The sequence below is a fragment of the Lissotriton helveticus genome, chromosome 11, assembly GCF_964261635.1.
Source record: "Lissotriton helveticus chromosome 11, aLisHel1.1, whole genome shotgun sequence".
NCBI classification, from domain to species: domain Eukaryota; kingdom Metazoa; phylum Chordata; class Amphibia; order Caudata; family Salamandridae; genus Lissotriton; species Lissotriton helveticus.
Window position 1 is genome coordinate 629,168,758 of NC_136072.1, and position 19,218 is coordinate 629,187,975.

Consider the following 19,218-nt stretch of genomic DNA (forward strand, 5'->3'; position numbering starts at 1 on the left):
GTAAGTAGCATTTTCTTATTATGACACTACTGGTAAGTATGCTTTCCACTGTAATGTTACAGGCCCAGGGTGGACCAGGGTTCTAGCTCTCGGGATTTGTTGGCACAGTCCGTTTGACATAGGTTTTTATTCCTTGTTTTCTCTGGAGGAGATCTCAATGATGTGTGGCAATGCTTTGGTGGAACAATCTAAGGCCTTTGCACTTCAGATGAAGAAAAGTTGAAACAATGTATGATGTCATGTAGTCCGCGTTCCTTAATGGGGATTGAAAACTTGCGTCATTTTTACCTGGTGCTATTATGGTCTGCTATACATCTTCGAAGCTGCGGTCTTTACAAAAGTTATTGTGTGCTTGTTTTAAGGTGTTTCCTGGCCGCCATAGGGGCAAGAGGAGATGCCCGGGCTGCGGTTGGTCGCCAGGTAATGCGCCACGGACACTCCCTACTCTGGAGATGGTCTCTGTGAAGCACCTTTGTATGCTGTTAAACACCAGGTCGGTGCACAGTCACGCTCAGGAGCTCTTTGACCTTTTAACCATGGAAAAACCGGTGTGCTTGATGCTAACAGAGACCTGGTTAGGAGTTTCCTCCAATCCTGATATCGCTATGGCGATTCCTCCAGAATATAATATTTATAGGCAAGATAGGCTGGAAGACAGGGACGGTGGTGTAGCACTCGTGGTGAAGAAATCTGTTGTATGTTCTATTATTCCCACTGAGGCTATTAAAGGGTCTGAATCCCTTGCCTTCTCTTTATCATTGGCGCCGCATCAGTCAGTGAAAGGGCTGCTAGTGTACAGACCCCCTGGTCCAGCTGGTTCTTTTTTTGATGAGCTCCAGTCTGTTATGTCATCGCTGGTCCTGAGAGCTGACCACTGTATCTTGGCTGGCGATCTCAATTTTCATATGGATGAGGCTTCGGACCCAGATGTGATCAAATTGTCCGATATTACGGCCCCTCTGGGCTTAGCCCCCTATCTCTTTGTACCTACGCATGATAAAGGCCATACTTTGGACCAGGTTTTCTCTACATCCCCCATAGAGGTGACGGCACTTCTGCCGGTCCTGTGGACAGACCATCGGTTGGTCAACTTTTACATACTGGCCAATAAGAAACCCCCGAGTAGTGCCCCCAGACAGCAAGGATCAGCGTCAAGGGCATTCCATCGGGTGACCCCAGAAATGTTGGCGCAGGCATTGTGCGAACATCCTTGCCCTCTCACAGGGGTTTTAGATAGGGACCTGGAGTCTTTGCAGGCCTGGTTTGTGGACAGGCTGAATGACTTGGCCCCGTTGAGGGCTCCGCGTTCGCTGTCCAAACGGGTTTCTGCTCCCTGGTTCACCGAAGCACTGCTTGCCTCTCGCAGGCAATGCAAGGTGGCGGAAAGGGCCTGGCGGGCCCAGTACGATCTTGTTGCCAGACTTGAATATAGAGCTATGGTAAAGGCCTATCATCGAGATATCCTTCTTGAGAAAAAGAGTTACTTTGCCAGGAGGATTGAGGCGGCCTCGAATTCCTGTAAAGAGATCTTTACGATCGTTAGGGAATTCACTGCTCCAAGGTCGAATGTGACCCAGACCGTCCCCACTGAGACGTGGGCATCGGATCTTGCATGCTTTTTCACTACTAAGATTAAGCTGATTCAGGACTCTTTTCCATTGAGGCCGCTTGTTGTCTACCCTTACTTTGAGGACGGACCAGTTCCATCGGTTCCCCAAGGGTCAGTCCTGACAGACTTTCCGCCTATTTCTATTCCGCCGTCTTTTACACTCTTGGCCAATCTCAAATCGGGCTCGCCGCTCGATCCATGTCCGGCCAAATTTCTGGCGAAGATGGCGATAGTGGTGAATCCGCTGGTGAATCCCCTCCTGAACCTCTCTCTGAGCCAAGGAGTGGTCCCACCGGCCTGGAAACAGGCAATGGTCATCCCCCTTATTAAGAAGTCTAGTTTGGATCCCGAGGTCTTGGCCAATTATAGGCACATCTCTCTCCTTCCTGCATTGGCTAAGATCTTGGAGAAGCACGTGCACACTGTGCTTTCTAATTTTTTGGAATCACATGACCTACTCCATTCCACTCAATCGGGCTTTCGCCCTAATCTTAGCACTGAGACGGCGCTGCTGGAGGTGTCTGAAGCCATTAAGGAGACACTGGACTCGGGTGGCAGAGCCATGCTTATAATGCTGGATTTGTCGGCGGCCTTTGACACCGTCCCCCATGAGGGTCTGCTTGTCAGACTTCATGAAATCGGTCTGAGGGGGACGGTGCTTAGCTGGTTTACATCTTTTCTGGCTGGCCGCCGTCAAACGGTCTGGGCCTCCTCTAGTTCTGCCGAGATGCCACCATTGGGAGTCGGAGTCCCGCAGGGCTCTGTGCTGAGCCCGACTCTTTTTAACATCTTTATGACCCCTCTGGCGGCCTTGGCTGAGTCTTTTGGGGCCCAGATCGTATCCTACGCCGACGACACCGAGTTGCTCTTTACCTGTCGGAAAGGAGAGGATTTTGATGGAGAGAGTATCCGGGAGTGCCTTGGGGCTGTTTTTCAATGGCTCCAACTGAACAGCCTCAAGTGCAACTCAGACAAATCGGAGGTACTCTTCTTCGGCTGTGAATCCGATCCGGACTGGCAGGTATGGTGGCCTGCTGACATGTCTCCTCCGGTGCGTTCGTCTCAGCTGGCTAAGAATTTGGGGGTCAAAATTGACAACGGCCTGACCTTAAGATCTCAGGTCCTTGCCCTCACTGGCACCTGCTTGGGTCTCCTTCGTATGCTTCGGAAGTTTCTTCCTTTGCTATCCGAGGACCACAGGAGGACTACGGTACAGGCCTTGATTGGTTCAAGACTGGACTATTCTAATGCCCTATATCTTGGCCTGCCGGAAAATCTCCTGCAACGGATGCAGGTGGTCCAGAATGCGGCAGCGCGGGCTATTTTTGGCCTGCATAGGCGAGTCAGAGTTTCTGGCTTGCTGCAGTCCCTCCATTGGCTGCCTATCAGGAAGAGGATAGTTTTTAAAACCTTAACTCTGGCACACAAGGCCCTGTACGCTGCAGGGGCTAAGTATCTTCAAAGGAGGCTTGTCTTTTATCATCCGTCACGATCTCTGAGATCAGAGTCGATGTTTCTTGCTACTGTTCCTCGCGTGAGGAGGGCCCGTATTGGAGGTCGTTCCTTCATGTCTCGGGCTCCACAGCTTTGGAACTCTTTGCCTTTGACACTGCGCAGCACCTCAAACTTGCTGGCTTTTAGGAAGAGCCTGAAAACTTGGCTCTTTGCCTCCTAGATTCCTTTTTTCCGTTGATCCCGTTTTCTTTTAATTTATGTGTTGTGTTTGTCTTTTTCAGGCTGTCAATAAAGCGCCGGGACACTCTCTGAGTAGCCGAGCGCTATAAAAGACACAAATAACATAACATAACATAACATAACATAACATAACTTTCAGCCATAATATTAAGTATTATATTTCATACTTCTTATTTGTAAAGTGAAACCCTTCATGTCATTGTCTGTGGAGAGTTCTAAGACTTCCACGCTCTGTTGATAGGTTATGCTTTCAGGTGCTCCATGTTAGGATTAGGTTTAACCCAGTTTAGAAGATTTCGGGTTGAGCTGCAGCTGGAGTTTGGCCTCAGGTTCAACGTTGATGGATCAGTGAAGTCCAGGGGTCCGGTGAAAGCCTTGGTTCTTGAAGAGTCTGCTAAGCGTGGTCTCGTAGACCCTCTCTTTTCAGAGTAATACTTTATGTTGGATGCGCATGTGTGAGGAGGTGGAAGTGGAGTCACGCTAGCACTGAACGAACAGCTCGTAGCACCGGGAGCGGCGAGAGCCGGAGCTGCTGCGGTGAATTAAACAGCAGTAAAACAGAGGAAAAGCAGAGATAGAACGCAGAAAAGAGCCGGAAAGAACCTTGAACTTTTAACCGGGGAGAACAGGGAAGGCAGAGAGGGCCCGCCTGGGCCAAACCAGGGTCAAGCCTCTGGGAGCTGAGGGGTTGAGTGGCCGAGCTGAGCAGAGGTGGAAGCAGAGGCGGAACCGCGCAGGACGAGTCCGAGCAACACAGCAGGTTGGTGCGGCTGCCTCCCCGCTTCCCTCGCCTCTCTCCCCAGTATCTGCATCGCCCCCGCCATCTCCCCCCCACCCACCCACAGACTCTCTGCAGCCTGTTAGCCTGTCATCCTGCTGTCCCGCTTACTCTCCCACCCCGCACTGAGAGCAGCAAGTCACTGGCACGAGCCACAGAAGAGTGAGGGAGACATCGGCAAGGTCGCGGAAACCTTCACCACGAAAGAAAAGAAAACGAAAATGTAAAAATCTTCACTCCACTGGGTCATTACCACGCAAATCCTCTTGCGGGCCGCTGCGGATACCGTGGCATCAGGGGGTAACTTTGAACCCCGAGAATAGGGGAAAAGGACTCTAGACCCCCGCAGAGCACCCGCAAAAGTGTAAATCAGTCGCGCCAGCAAAGTGTATCTTGCTTCGACAACCAGCTATCATAATCCAGCAACCCGTGTCAGCAAGCGGTGTTGCAGTATTCTCCCACAACCGGACAACAACCAGGGGAGGCCAGTGCAGTCCCTGCCCCCACCTCCCCCTTTGTCGTGAGGCTTCTTGTGCAGCATTGGGGGGTCTAGTGCCCAGCGCCCTCATCTAAGCCATAATCAAAGCATGATCTTCAGGTCTTAACAGAAGCGACTCTGGGCAGCCCAGCGTGACAGAGTAACCGTGAGCGTGGCCGCCGTTAGAGGCCGCTGCGAAGTAAGAGCCGGGGGTGGTGGTCCAGGCTGGTCTGACTAGGTCCGACTCCACCAGTGGCCCCCCCTGAGTGCTCCGCTCGCTCACGTTAGCCCTTCCTTGACCCGCCAACAGAAGGGCGCAGACGCTGGGAGAAAACGCCAGATCTATTCCACACTGAGGGCACTAACCTTTTTTCAATTTATCACAACTATCCTGACATCAGAAGAAACCCCCACCTCAACTACGTCCTCACTATATTGCCCACCAGGAGCAGCCTCCAATTGCAACCCATAGATCGCCCACATAAATCTGCCAAACACCATTTATCGAAGCTGTTGTATCCCCAGGAGGCAGGTAGTGGCCACCAATCTCCTTTCAGTCCAGCGCGGCTCGAACGAATGGAAGAGGCAGACGAAAAGCTCTTAAAGGCCTCAATGGAAGCCCCCAAGGGCGTAAAAACGCCAATCAACCTTTCTGCTCAGCTCGCTTGTCCTTCACATTCATCAAAAGCCAGAAACAACGGCAGTGCAGATATCAGAGATCACTTTCCCCGGATCAGTCAACCAAATAAATCTGTCCCCCAATTTTCAAAAGACAAGAATATAAAACTCTCATTTATCAATAAATTCTCCAGTTTCCTCTAACTCAAGTTCTCTCTATCCTGAAATAACCATCTGCCGCAAGACCACAGCCAGCGATACTGTTACTGTACCAGCAAATCCATCAATCAGTCATTCCCTTTCTCACCCGACATTAGCCCTGTTTCTCCTAGAGAAACAACTTTTACAATCAAGCCCAAGTAAACCGTCTGATGTTATTCCATCCTCGGCAATGCCCGCTTTTCCCGCTTCGTCGTACGCCAACAGTCTTGTCAGTGCCTCTGACTTAGAGAAAGAAAATCCATCTCCTCAGTTGGGAAAAGAAAAAGATAAAGTCAAAACCAAGAAAAGTACCTCAGATGATTCTATAATCTGGATTTCATCGACCCATTCCCCGATTCAATCATTAAAGCTTTCACCCTCGCAAAGCTCATTGCCGCATGAAAACATGCTAAATATGCCAAAGGATACATCAAACGATTACACTCAAAAACGTAGTTTTGATCTTTCGTCGCAAACATCTACTCCGATTCCTAATGGAGTACTTCACTTCACTCTTTCTAGCAATAATTACCCATTCGAGGCGACGACCAAAACAAGTCCACCCAATGTCCCATTTGAAATTACCAGCAATCCCAAAGCTGGAATCAAAGACTGCAGTCTAAATCAAGTATCAAACAAAAATTTCCAAAAGGACCAAATTAATTCACTTATCAACTCACCTTTCGTATACAACTTCCCCACTGGAAATAATAACCCCTCAACAGGCCTTAGACAAGGGGCCCCTCAAATTACCTCAGGAACGCCTAAAGTTGAAGCACTTCTCGCAGTCACTAACCAAGCCCTGAATTCTATGGCTAATGCTGCTCACATGCATGCTGACAAGCTTGACACCCAGATAACTATCCTCCAACTATTAGCCGACTCCATAACGGGAATTGACTTAAAACTGGACCAGCTAAACTCGCTGATACGAAGAGCCCAAAAAAACGTGGCCCAAAACTACATTCCCACAATAAATCCAAGTCAGGACCCAATTGCAAACACAAACCCATATCCAAATTACGCTCAAATCAGCTGCAACTGTGAGCCCCTAATAAAAAAACTTGAGTCTCTGCCCGAAATAATGTCCACTTTAATAGAAGATTTGAGGACAAAGTCTCAGACTGGACCACAGAAACCAAGTATTCCGACTCAATCTCAAACCCAATAAACTTCTAAAACACCAAAATTAAGCTCCATCAATCAAAATCGCCCTAACAACAAGAATAATAGTTTAAAACTGGATCAACCACGACTTAATGCCACAACAAATATCCACTTTGACCAGCCTTTTCCTGCGGCTCAAGACCCCGCCCAAGGCTCCCAAGGAAACACCTTCTACCCTGACAAAGTCATCATCTCTTCCTCACAATCACAGACCGCTGAAGACACAACTACACAATCTAACATTGAAGAAACGCCACCTATCACAGCAAGCCTTTCTATGTCCTCAATCAAGACCAAACAAACTCTGAAGGAAGGAACCTCCTTGTCTAGAAAGAACAAGAAGAAATTGAAGAAATTAAACAAAGCAAGGAAAAAGGGCAATGCATTATTACAATGGCTTGGAACAAACAAGAGGGATCCACCTATGAACCTGACTAAGCAGCCAGAAAAACCAGCCGACTCACGAAAAGAAAAAACTGAAAACTTGAAAACGTCTTTAGTTCATAAGCAGAAATCACCAGACCTAAAAGGAAACTAAAACAACTAAAAATAGTAGCAATAAAAAATCTCATAGTAACCATCCCAGCGAAAATGATAATCCTATTAAATTCATTAATATAAGTCCCTCTGCCACCATTGGTGAAAAAAGCAAACCTTCTACTCAAGACTTAGGACAAATAACAAGAACTTATACTGTAGAAAATCTACAGCCAAGAACAGAAGAAGAACTGCCCTATAACAAGGCCATTATAGAAGATGCTAGACCTGACAACAAGACACCCTCTGCTCAAAACTCGGCCATGGGAAGCGTCATGCCCATAAGTACTTGCTCCTAGATTTTAAACCCAATTACTCAAGAAAACTCGGAGCATCTACGCAATGAAAAGCCCCTGATGGACTCTCTAACCCGCAGTTCCAACCAGGTACAATTACACAAACTGAATTCCAATAACTAGGAGCCCCGATCTATACAGCAACAATACAAAAAAATATTACTGCACCCGGAATATGAATCCCAGGGTCAGTGGGATATTCTAAACAGAAGAAATATTCTAAAGCTATGCTTGCACCTTCCAGGCTTAGAAAGTGTCAATTCAGCGGACATCGAAACAGTGGATTTTATAGACCCCGTAATGGGACAGAAAAACGAGTCAACAGTGGTCACTTTTTTCAATCCCGATCAGGCTGCAACATTAATGAAGAACGCAAAACAACTGAGTGAATGGGGCATTCAGGCTAGCTTTTATACAATCACCAACTATCCGACTTTCCTAAAAAACACTTCCGAATCCATAACGACTGATAATACCAGGCCAGACCTAAACCAGGAAAGGAAGAATCAGCAGCTACCCAAGACACTACGTGGCCATAGACAGGAATCAAAAACAGCACCCTGGATTGAGACCCCGCTTCAAGTTACAGCTACATCAGCAGGATGACCACAAAAATGCGTATTCAAGTCGAATAAATCCCAGGATTGGTCTTGGATCTCCCAGGCCTTAGGGTAGTGCACAGACAACTTCGCACGAAAATAAACCAAATTATGACATAGCCCACTGCCTAAATATATGCTCCTGGAACATCCGGGGCCTAACGAAAGAAAAAATCGGACGTTTAACTACAGACCTCCGGAAGACCCACAACATCTTTGCTATTCAAGAGTCCTGGGCCCTGGAGGACACCATCTGGGAAGATTTTACCGTAATGGAATCCTTCACCATTCCATCCACAGCAGGTGGCCATGCATTCGGGGGTGTGCTGATCGCTGTGAAGAATACATTGGTCGCAAAATTTGAAACACTCCACAAGGGCGAGGGCGACTACATATTCATAAGCATTGAGATCAAGAGCCACGAAAAGGGAAAAACTAAGCAAAAAATCATCCTTGGCTCCGTCTACCTGCACCCCACAAAAACAAGACGAGAGTCCACCTTAAGCAATATGTTGCCTATAATAAACAATCTCGACGCCCTATTTCCAAACGATTTGTGGCTGTTAATGGGCGACTTCAATTCTAAAATATTGAATACTGACCCCATCCAATCTTCTCAGCTATTATCAGTAAACGAAATGTGGGCAATCCCAGAGATAAAATCTCAGTACCAACGGAAGGAAGCCGATGGTATAAAACTAGCAACAAAACTAAATCAATCCGGCTTGCGCATCCTCAATGGAAGGATTGCCTCGGAGCAACCAGCCGCATATACTCACATATCCTCCTCCCGCATGGCTACTCTAGACTATATATGGATATCCCTCACCGCTTTCCACCGGGTATGTCAGCTCTCGACAATACCGTCTTCAGATAGCGACCATGCCATCTTAATATGCAAGATTGCCCTTAAGCAGTTACATCGCCCGAACATTCCCCAGTTGGGGACGGAATCGAATCTCCAGAAAGTAAGAAAACTGAGATGGTCCGAAGGCAATCGCGAAGTAATAGAAGCGGAAGTGGATAATCTTTTGTCCAAATGGGCTCTGGCTGGCATTAATCTTTCGTCAGCATCCTCTTGGGAAATCACAATGACCAACTTCAGAGATCAATTAGCATTAAAACCAACAAACAGCCCTCCGAAGGGCCTTCCGACTTCAACTACCTTGTTAGAGCAAAAACAACTTATAATCACCACAAAAAGCTGATTAAATAAGTTGCAACATAACACTGTGAATAACGAAAGCAGATATAAATCTCTGAAGAGTGACATATCAGCTGCTAGGAAAGAATACAGGAAGGCCAGGTTTGTCCTAAAGAAACTGGAAGAAGAGCACCATTGGGCGACAGCCTTTGAGATTATAAAAACCAAAGACCAAAGAAAATTTTGGAACTGGGTAAACAAGGCCACCAAAGCCATTAAACCACCCACCGCAACAAATATCTCTCCTGCTGATTGGGAGACTTATGTCAAAATACTTTATACAGCACCGCATGCTTTAAATAGCAACAGCAGTAGCCTGTCTTTGCCTGATCAATCAATCCCTCAGGACGATATAATCTCCTCCGTCAAGTTAACAACAGACGACATAGCAGGAATAATAAAGAAAATGCGCTCAGGAGGCGCCCCTGAACCCAATGGAATCCCTACTCAAGTATTCAAAGCCTCTGCCCAGAAATGGGCCACGATACTGACCCCTCTCTTCGAGGCCGCAATACTGGGATCCCTATTCCGGCATCTTGGCAAGGATCACTCCTCGTCCCCTTCCATAAAAAGGGCTTGCGCTCCAATCCCGACAATTATAGGATGATAGCCTTACTCGATGTGGACGGGAAGGCATATGCTAGCGTCCTTTTAAAGGAACTTACAAAATGGGTGGAAAATAACAATCTAATCCCTTTCACCCAAAATGGTTTCCAAAGAGGCAGCCATATTGAGGACAATCTGATTTGTATGGCTCACCTGATGGAAATCTCACTAGCATCAAAAGGCTAATCGTTGTACCTAGGATTTATTGACTTTCGTAAAGCCTTCGACAGCGTGAGCCGGCCTAAACTGTGGGAAAAACTGGCAAGATGGGGCATCCCACGGTCCCTATTGAATGCACTAATAGCCCTACACACAGACACCTGGGTTAAAATAAGAGTAACATCGAGATGGTCTACATCTAACAAAATCTAGACAAGCAGAGGCCTAAAACAAGTGTGCACCCTTGCCCCATTACTCTTCAACCTGTACCTCGCAGACCTCCCTGAATGGCTGTCCCGTTCCAGTGCTTTTCCCCCTGGAATTGAACAAAGAAAAATACAAACTCTGCAATATGCAGACGACACCATTCTCTTAGACCAAACCCAGGTGGCCCTTCAAAGACTGTTATACTCCCTCGCCCAGTACTGTAACACCAATATGCTAGAGATAAATGTTACTAAAACCAAAGCAATGGTGATATCTTCTACAAAAATAAAAAAGCCCCTGTGGTTCATTGAAGGGAAACCACTGGAGACTGTCATCGCATATAAGTACCTGGGCGTCTGGATTGATCGTAAAGGGAGATCCTCCGTGCATACAACTGAGATGCAGGCAGTTGCTCGTAGCCTGGAGGGGGCTTTCATTAGAACGAAGAACGCTCTGCACTTCCAGGACTTAGTTCAACTGATAAAACTGATTACCGCAAAATTCCTTCCCACAATCTCTTTTGGAGCAATAATTTTTAAAGATAAAATGAATAACTGGCTGGACCAGAGCGCAATCATCATGTTACCGCAGGGTCTTTCAGTTGCCAAACTCGACCTCCCACGCCCAAATTCGGAAAGAATTCTCTCTATCATCCATGCGATGAATTATGAGCGCGAGATAGATCTCCTATTGTCTAAAAGTGAAACAAGCTAGCCCTCACACCTTAAAGAGCTGCATATGGTCAGTGCTTAGCAACCCCAAAACATCGTGGAACAAATATCTGACATTTTGCCTTAACTCCCTCGAAGCAAAAGATATGTGGTCAACTTCCTTGCCCATCGAGGTGAAATCGAAGCTTTTTAGTAAACAAGCAAAAATCTTATCAAATGACCTTGATGCGCAACAGGTACTCCATCTCTTCCACGGCTCTTGGGCCTCCAAACTATATGCCTCGAAAACTTTACTGTCTTGTCTTGCATCCTCTATGAAACCACACATTAAACTCCAACTAATGAGATTCCGCTTTGGTTTAATTCCGCTGAAGGCATATAAGTTTGGCCAAGGATATAAGAAAGAAGCTTCTTCCAAATGCCGCTTTTGTAACCAAGAAGAGGAAAACCTCATCCACATCCTGTGTATCTGTCATCGCCCAAGAGCCCAAAGAATTTTCTGGCTGAGACCAATTTGGCTTCTTCTTAGTATCAGGACATGTCAAGAAGCACTAGATGCTTGCATGAGGGGGGACTCACCTCAGATGGCGACACGCTTTGTAAAGTTTATTACAGATATTAACTCCTTGATCTTACCATCTGATCAAGTTTGAGCCCTATCCTCTCTAAGTGACCTTCCCATTACTCTTTTAACCAACAATCTTACTGACCTTTTAATAGACTCGAATACCCCTTTTCTACAACAGTCAATTATGTGTGTGTTTATTGCAATGATTTAAATTAATTGTGCAAATAAAATTTTACTTACTTGCTTATTTAGGGAGAATGATGGTCACTGTCCTCGTAATTTGACTATAACAAGTTATTTGTGTCGTGCTTCATTAGATTGCTAATTTTTTCTTCTCCTTCCTAAGCCAAGAATTTTAGGCCTACTATTAAAAAACATACCATTGCATCTTTTTGAATGTCATGCAACAGGAGGGGGGGGGGGGGTCATGTGACTGTGTCTATTACCCTAGTCAGTTTTATGTGGAACCCAAAAATATGTCACTTCATTTCTAAATTGTATAGTGGTTTTAGGAGTGTGTTAGGAAATGACCAATAATGTTTTTTTTAGTTTGAATTAAGATTGACATTTTTGTAAAGCCCTTGGGGTAAACTCCTCTATGGTGATCAATTGCAAGACTATTTAAGCTGTCATATCATATGGCATGCTGATTTTGTTTTTAAGAACTCCCAATCTGGCAGCCCTCTTACCACACTTCTTTGCTGCAGAATGTGTGGAGTGACATAGAACTGCGTCATCAGCAGCCTCAGTGACCATGTCTGTAACTCCTTCACTTCCTTCACTTCCAGATTTTCTTTCGGAGGGTCATTGACCCTTAAGCATTCAATAGCGTCAATAACAGTGCAATTCACTTGAGATCCGCGCTAACATGGTCCTTTATCCTTCATCCTCTAGGCTGCTGAGTACTCTCTCAAATACACCATATCTCAACCATGCACCTCTTTTTGGACAAAGACCTGTATGTCACATGTTCTGACTAACAGCATCACATACTGTATCAGCTTTGTTGTTGATACAGCCCTTATTGAATTGTGCTTGGTAATTGATGGATTAGGTTGTATGAGTGAAAGTTGATCCACCTTTTACAGTTTTAATTTACTCTCTCTCTCCATTCCCTCCTTTCTGCCTCCACCGCAGTCTAGCATTAGCTTTTCTAAGACTGAATTAAGAAACGATATCTAATAAAGTGTTCTTGGATATGCTTTTTATAATCTGAAAATTGATGTGTAGTTTTCTCAATAAAACAAGTATGAATCAATTGGAATATAAATGGACTAAAACCCATTATTGTTTTTGAATTTAAGCATATACTTTGCCACCTATTAGGTTGTCTCAATCTGAAAATAACTGTGGGAAGACGTTATCAGCAGTTGAGGACATTTTTAACGCATTGGAAAAAAAAGACAGACAAAATGTGACCACACGCAAGCTCACTACCAACCTGGGACTAAAACGTAAGTATTTATTTTGTCTTTAAAAAATGTATATTTTATTTAAGAACACAACCAAAGGACCATGCCAGTGCACTGTACTTTGCAGGATACCACAACAATGCAGCATTTAAAAAACCTGATTCTGCCCCTACACAAACAAAGAAGTAGATGTCGCAAGTGATCTTCTACTCAACAGGCCATTTACTCCAGGTGCAGCGATTCATCTGCAAGGTCCCAATAACTTCAACCACATTTCCCATATTTTCCCCCATTTACTTGGGCAGCCTCTGCCCTCATAGACTTGCCACTCCTCTGCCAATGCACAATCTATGCTGACTTTCAATTCCTCTAAACTCGGTGGATCAATGATCTCCACATGCAGACAATATTACGCTTGGCCACTGCTAGCCCCAGTGTAGACAAAGGTCTAGGGCGATTGCCAGGTCCTTCTTCCCCCTAGATGTTTAAGAGGACCGTCTTGACTGAGATCTCTGTGCATAGGCCTGCACCAGGCCAAAGACTCTCCATTACCCCCGCCCAGAAGCCCTCAAGCCTTGGACAGTCCCAGAGAGTATAGAAAACCCCTCAGCAGCCCACACCCCCTAGCACACCTGTAGGTGACAGTCCATCTCATCTTGGGCAGGAGCACCCTCGTGTAGTAGGACCTTTGTAAAAGGCATAGCTGAACCAGCGCAAACACGATGTGATCGCTATTTCTCTGGCTGACTGTATTGCCTCTTCCCATTCCTCCTCTTCTAGTTACCCAATGTTAGCCTCCAAAACCACTTTCAACTTTAATAAGGGGTTGATGGCATTATACATCAGCTTCCTAGTAAGTGTGATCGCTTGTCTTCCAGCTCCGTGCCCCGCTCCAAATGTACTAACAGGGCGTGATGCAGCTGGCGCTATCTAAAGAATTTCTTGGATGCCATCTCATATTCCTCCGCAACACCTTCCAGGAGACTGGACCTTTCCTTCGCCACACATCTCCCAATGTTGAGATGCCAATCTAGTCCCAACAATGAAAACCTCTGAGTTTCCCCGCCTCAGCCAGCTCGTCATTGTCCCAGAGTGGAGTCATCAATGTGGGACACCCCTTCCATCCCAGAAACCTGTCTGCCACCCAACAAATGGATGCTGTGACCTTTGTCAATGAAGGAAAGACCTGCAACCCCTTCTTGAGTATTGCCCCCCCCCCCTCCCCTGGGCCATTGCTGAGGACCCAGAGCCATATGATCTGGCTTGATCGAGTGTTCTGTCAGGGAGCGAAGGCCCATTCATTTAGAATTTTCAATTGGAAAGCTCAATAATATCTCTCCACATCAGGGAGGGAAATGCCACATCGTACCACTCCCTCGTGAGTTTGTTGAGCTCTATCCTTGCTCTCCCCCTTGCCAAAGTGTCTGGTTGACCCTCCTAAAAACCTCAGGTGGAACTCTATACGTTGTATCTTGAATTTCATAGAGACGTTTTGGAAGGTTAGTAATTTTGTACATTGCCACTTTTCCAATTAGCGAGAAAAGGAGCGTTCTTCAATGCTGTACATCCGCTTTAAAACAGAGTAGAGGTTGACCGAGATGAAGCGATCAGGCCACATAGTAATGTAGAGGATCATTATGATGGTGGCCAACCTCTGGTCATGTGGGAGAATTCTTGGATTCCTAGCTTTTCTAAACATCCTGCTCAGATGAGTGCCAAACTTGCTTGCCAGTTTCCTATGTAGATCTGCTGGGAGTCTGTTTGGGTCTTTTGCTTTCCCCGCCTGATTGTCTCAAACAGCTAATATGATCTCCTGTTCGTCCACATCCGCCTCCACTGCAAATCTTGCTTCAGCCGTGAACTCTTGTACGCTTATATCTGTCAAGAACTCCCTCATATGCGTTGTAGTTCTAGTGGTAGACTTACTATACAGGGTTGATAATATCTTAAAAGCTCCAATGCAATTTCCCCATTTTCCCCGATTACCCTTCCAGACTCTGTCCTCAGCTCATGGACCAAGCTTCTTTCCTGCTCTCTTACCCAACCAGGCAAGAAGTTGTCTGCCTTGTCTCCCACTTAAAATAGCCTCCTTTGATTGATTTAGAGCAATGCTGCGGCCCGCATTTTCTAACACATCGCTATATTCCTTTTGCTTAAGCCAGAGCTTACTGCGCCTCACTAATGTACGGAGTTCCCCCTGTTGTCTTCCTAGTCCAAGATGTCTCCCTCTAGCTTATGCATCCATTCTCATTTCCTCTTTTTTACCCGCTATTAGTGACATGGCTTGGCCCTGCAGGACTGTATTAAAGGCTTCCCACAGCGTGACAACTGACTCCACATTATACACATTTTCTCTGAAGTAGAGTCTGATGCCATCCCGAATTCTGTCCATAATTACTTTGTTTTTTAGGTACCAAAGGTTTAGTTTCCATCCACCCTTAATCCCCGAGAGAGGACTATGGAGTTCACCCAAAGGGGAGAGTGGTCTGATATCCCTCACGCCATAATATTGGTGTCCCTGGACCTGTCAAGGATGCATATATAGTGAGGAAGTAATCTATTTGTGTAGATGTATTGTGGACACTCGTGTAGTATGTTAGTTGTTTTATCCCTCCCCGGATTAAGAGCCCGCCAAATGTCTTCCAGCCCCATTTTTCCCAGAATGTTTTTCAAGACTTGAGTTAGGGGTCATCTGCCTCCCAGGGGATCCCGATCTATATCATTCTCAAGGAAATGGTTGAGGTCGCCCCTAATATAAGTATTCCCTCCGGGAACTGGAGCAGCACATCCTCCAATTCTCTCAGCATTTGCTTCACTGTAGGTGGACCATACACTGCACATAAATTCAAGTGTATCCCATTCCAGGTACACAATTGGGCAACATATCTCCCCTGACCATCAACCCAGGTATGATGTGGAGTAAAAGGTGTTGACCGCTTTAGGAGGATCCCCAACCCCATGGAGTCCAGGATGAAGCCCACGAGGGCAGACATTCTATGCAGGTTTTTATTGAGCATCTTAATTTCAGTCCCCTTCAGGCAAGCTTCTTGCATCAGTACTATATCCGGACAGTGTCGGGCCAAGCTCTGAATGACAATCCCTCTCTTAATTGTACTCCCCAGGCGATTCACGTTCCATGACATAAAAGTTAATTTACCCCCCTGCATCCTTGAGGGTGAATGGAGCTGTGAGGCATTGAGAATAAACCCTGCATAGTACCAGGGCATCCAGCCCCACTGCACCTTTGCATTGGGCCCAAGGTTGTGAAATGTAAGCGCACCAATGACAGGGTAACTATAATTCCCCCCCTCCCAACTTACCCCCTTGCCGCCTCCTGCAATAGAGGCTCCAAACTACCTGTCAACCCCAATTCACAGGGTGCCTGTTGCTCTAACAACCACATACCGATCAGGCTAAGAAGAGCGCCTTCTGGTTGACAACTGGTGCATCACGTCGATCCCCCTTGGTACCTACATCAACACTCTCCCCCTGCCATCTGTGTTGGTGGTCATATCTTCCGACTGCAGGCGGTTCTCGGGACTGAGAACTGCTGCTCCTTGCTCTCACAGGCCTGGACCAGAAACCAACAAGTCGCTTCTCCCCCCTGCCCGTTCCATATCTTCATCTTCCCACAGGTTGCCAGCCCTCGTGCCAGTCTCATGCCTCCTCTGGTGTGTTGAAGGTTCAGGCTCTGCCCTCATGCAGTATCCGAAGGCGCACTGAGCACACCTGTATATACTTCACTTCTCTCAGTTTATGCTTCACTTCCCAGAAACTCCTTCTCTAAGGCTGGACTTTGAGTGTGAAATCAGGGTAGATCTGCACCATCGCTTTTTTTAATTGAAGTTTGCCCCGGTACGTGCTTCCTGAAGAATTGCATCTCTATTCCTGTGATTAAAGATGCGTGCAATGATGGTTCTTGGCAGGCCCCCAGACTGTGGCTGCGGGACAAGCATTCAGTGGGTTTGCTCTATGGAAAAGAATTTGAACAGTCCCTCTGGTTTTAACATGCGGAGGATAAACTCTTCAAGGAGCAGCTAGACTCTATGCCCCTGTGCCCTTTTCGGAACACTTACCACTCGGATATTGCTGCATTTGGAGTGACCCTAGATGTCCTCCAGTCTCTCCTGCCCTGCCACACTTTCCCTCTGTAGTTGTTCAACCTTGGCTTTAAGAGTTTTTGACTCATCTTTAAATTGGGCCAAAGTTTTTATAGTTTGTGTGGTTCTCTGATTGATCTTTCTCAAGTTGGCCTGCAAAAGAGTGACCTCCATAGCATATAACAGTGTCTATTTCCGACTCTAGAGGCTCCAGCGTTGCCCGAATGCCATGGACAGCAGCTATAATGTCTCCGAGTGAGGGCTCTGCCTCTCCACTCTCACTCGGCAGTACTGCTCTACCTGGGCCCCCATCTATAGGATACCCTCTCTGGCAGCCACCACGAGGGGTTGCGTATTTGCCCATCTTGGTTTGCTGCTGGTGTTTGCCACTGCTTCTTCCCTACTCATGTTTTCACTTCTGAAGGGGAACAGCCAATGGGTAACCCATCAACATTGGGCCCCCAGTGCCCGCCCCTTGTGAGTTCATGAGGAAGAGGGGGCCCCATGGGGTATAGTCACCGCCGCCAACCAATTGTAATGATACATCCACTCAGGTTATCCCCAGTCCACCCTTGGCTTGTCGCTTTTACCCCCTTGTCCTTACCCCGCCAATCCCCATTCACTGTAGCAAATTCCCTTCTGGCGGAAGCCACTCCTTACTGCACAATGCAACATGAAGGTCCAGCAGATAGACTCCTCTATTGGTATGGAGAGATCCTCTGGGGGGGCACTGGCGTAACGCAACTCGCGGGGGCCTCCCTGCAAGGGGCCCCCTCCAGGCTCAATCAGGAGCTCGCCAGCCCGTGTGCTGGGGGGGGGGTCGCTGCTCTGCACAATCCGCAAAGCGGATGGGCATTATGCCCTTGCAGTGCGCACTGTCTACTCTCGATGTTCCCCACTACTCTGACCTCCCCTTGGGTGAGGGCTGCCGGAAATTTGAGAGTAATGTCAGAGCCTGCCCAATCTGACGCAGAAGTCCCTCCTTCGGCCTTCACTGGAATGTTGCACACAGATAATGGCGGTCGGCCTCCACTCACAAGGTAGTTCTCGTGGGGTTGTTCTTCCATGCAGCGCCACTGTGGGCAGGACACTTCCCTGGGAGCAGCTCAAGGAGCCCGCCGGATGGCACCAGCTCCCCTGCTCTGTGCACCCAAACCACAGCCTTGCCCCTCCCAAAAGGATGCACCCGGCCATGTTGAGAGGGTCTCTCCAGGCTGGACTGCCACCTCAATCAGGACAGTCCACGGCTTCTGCTTGTGCTTGTGCTCAGTCAGCATTGGCTTGCTACTCAGAACCAGTTTTCCACAATTTGCCAGTGGCACCAGCGGTTGACAGGCAGGGCAAGACTCCTAGACACCCTTGTGAATACCTGCTTTTCCACTGCCACCGTGTTTCTCCCTTCCCTTGTGCCCCCTTTTTTTTTTTGCGTGTCCCCATGTGACCGTGTGTGTCACCGCACTGCCAGGATCCTAGGCACACCAGGACACCAGGCCTTCGACAAAACAAGATAAAACCTCAGCTGTCTGTCCTTGCTTCCTTTCACGCTTCTTTTCGTGCGTGAGGGTCCTGAGCAGCCTCCAGCTGCCACCACTGCTTCCTCAACGCAGTTCCAGCAGCCTCCAGCCTCCAGCAGATTTTGACTGGCTCAGCTCAGCTCACAGGGGTAGCTGGTCGCAGGTCATAGGTTGCACATCTCTCTCCTGACTCGCTGGTGATCCACACACATGAGCCTCCGCACAGGTTGCCTAGAGACACTCTTCTTCCAGAGAAGGAGAGCAACGAGGTAGATGCACCAGGGAAATGTATGGCAGTGGGGGCCATCGTATAATGGAGGATTGTACACTCTGTTGGCTTAGTCTCCCAATACCACACCCTCCTTTGAGCTAAAATGGAGGAGTTGGTTAAGCTCCTCCCTGAGGCCCAACTGCAAGGGGTCAGGAACTGGTCGCTGAAGCAAAGGTGATATCCAACGCCAACATGAGGTGTGCATTTGATGCTATGGATACTGCCTTGAGGGAGAACAACACAAGTATCCTCCTGCAGCGCCACGCTTGGGTATATGACGTTTTGGCTTCTAGCCAGAAGTTCAGTAGCTTCTATTAAGCATGCACTTCAGTGGAGATCATATTTCGCCCTGCAGATTGAAAGCATACTGCAAAAGATAAAAAGCATTGGCATTGCCAATAGGTCTCGCCTTTGGGACCCTATAAGTGTTTAGCCATGCAACAGTTGATGTTGTTGTACCAAGGATATTGTGCTGCATAACTAAATACTTATAAGGTCCCAAAAGTGAAACCTATTGGCTATGCCAAT

The 19,218-nt window shown here is 47.2% G+C and overlaps 1 protein-coding gene across 1 annotated transcript in view; it reads left to right on the forward strand.

Moving 5' to 3' along the window:
• Positions 1-19,218, forward strand: part of LOC144790862 (uncharacterized) — a 580,240-nt gene that overhangs the window by 110,964 nt on the left and 450,058 nt on the right. Inside the window, exon 3 of the mRNA XM_078665522.1 lies at positions 12,720-12,847. Coding sequence (XP_078521648.1) covers positions 12,720-12,847 — 128 coding nt within the window. The remainder of the gene's footprint in view (positions 1-12,719; positions 12,848-19,218) is intronic.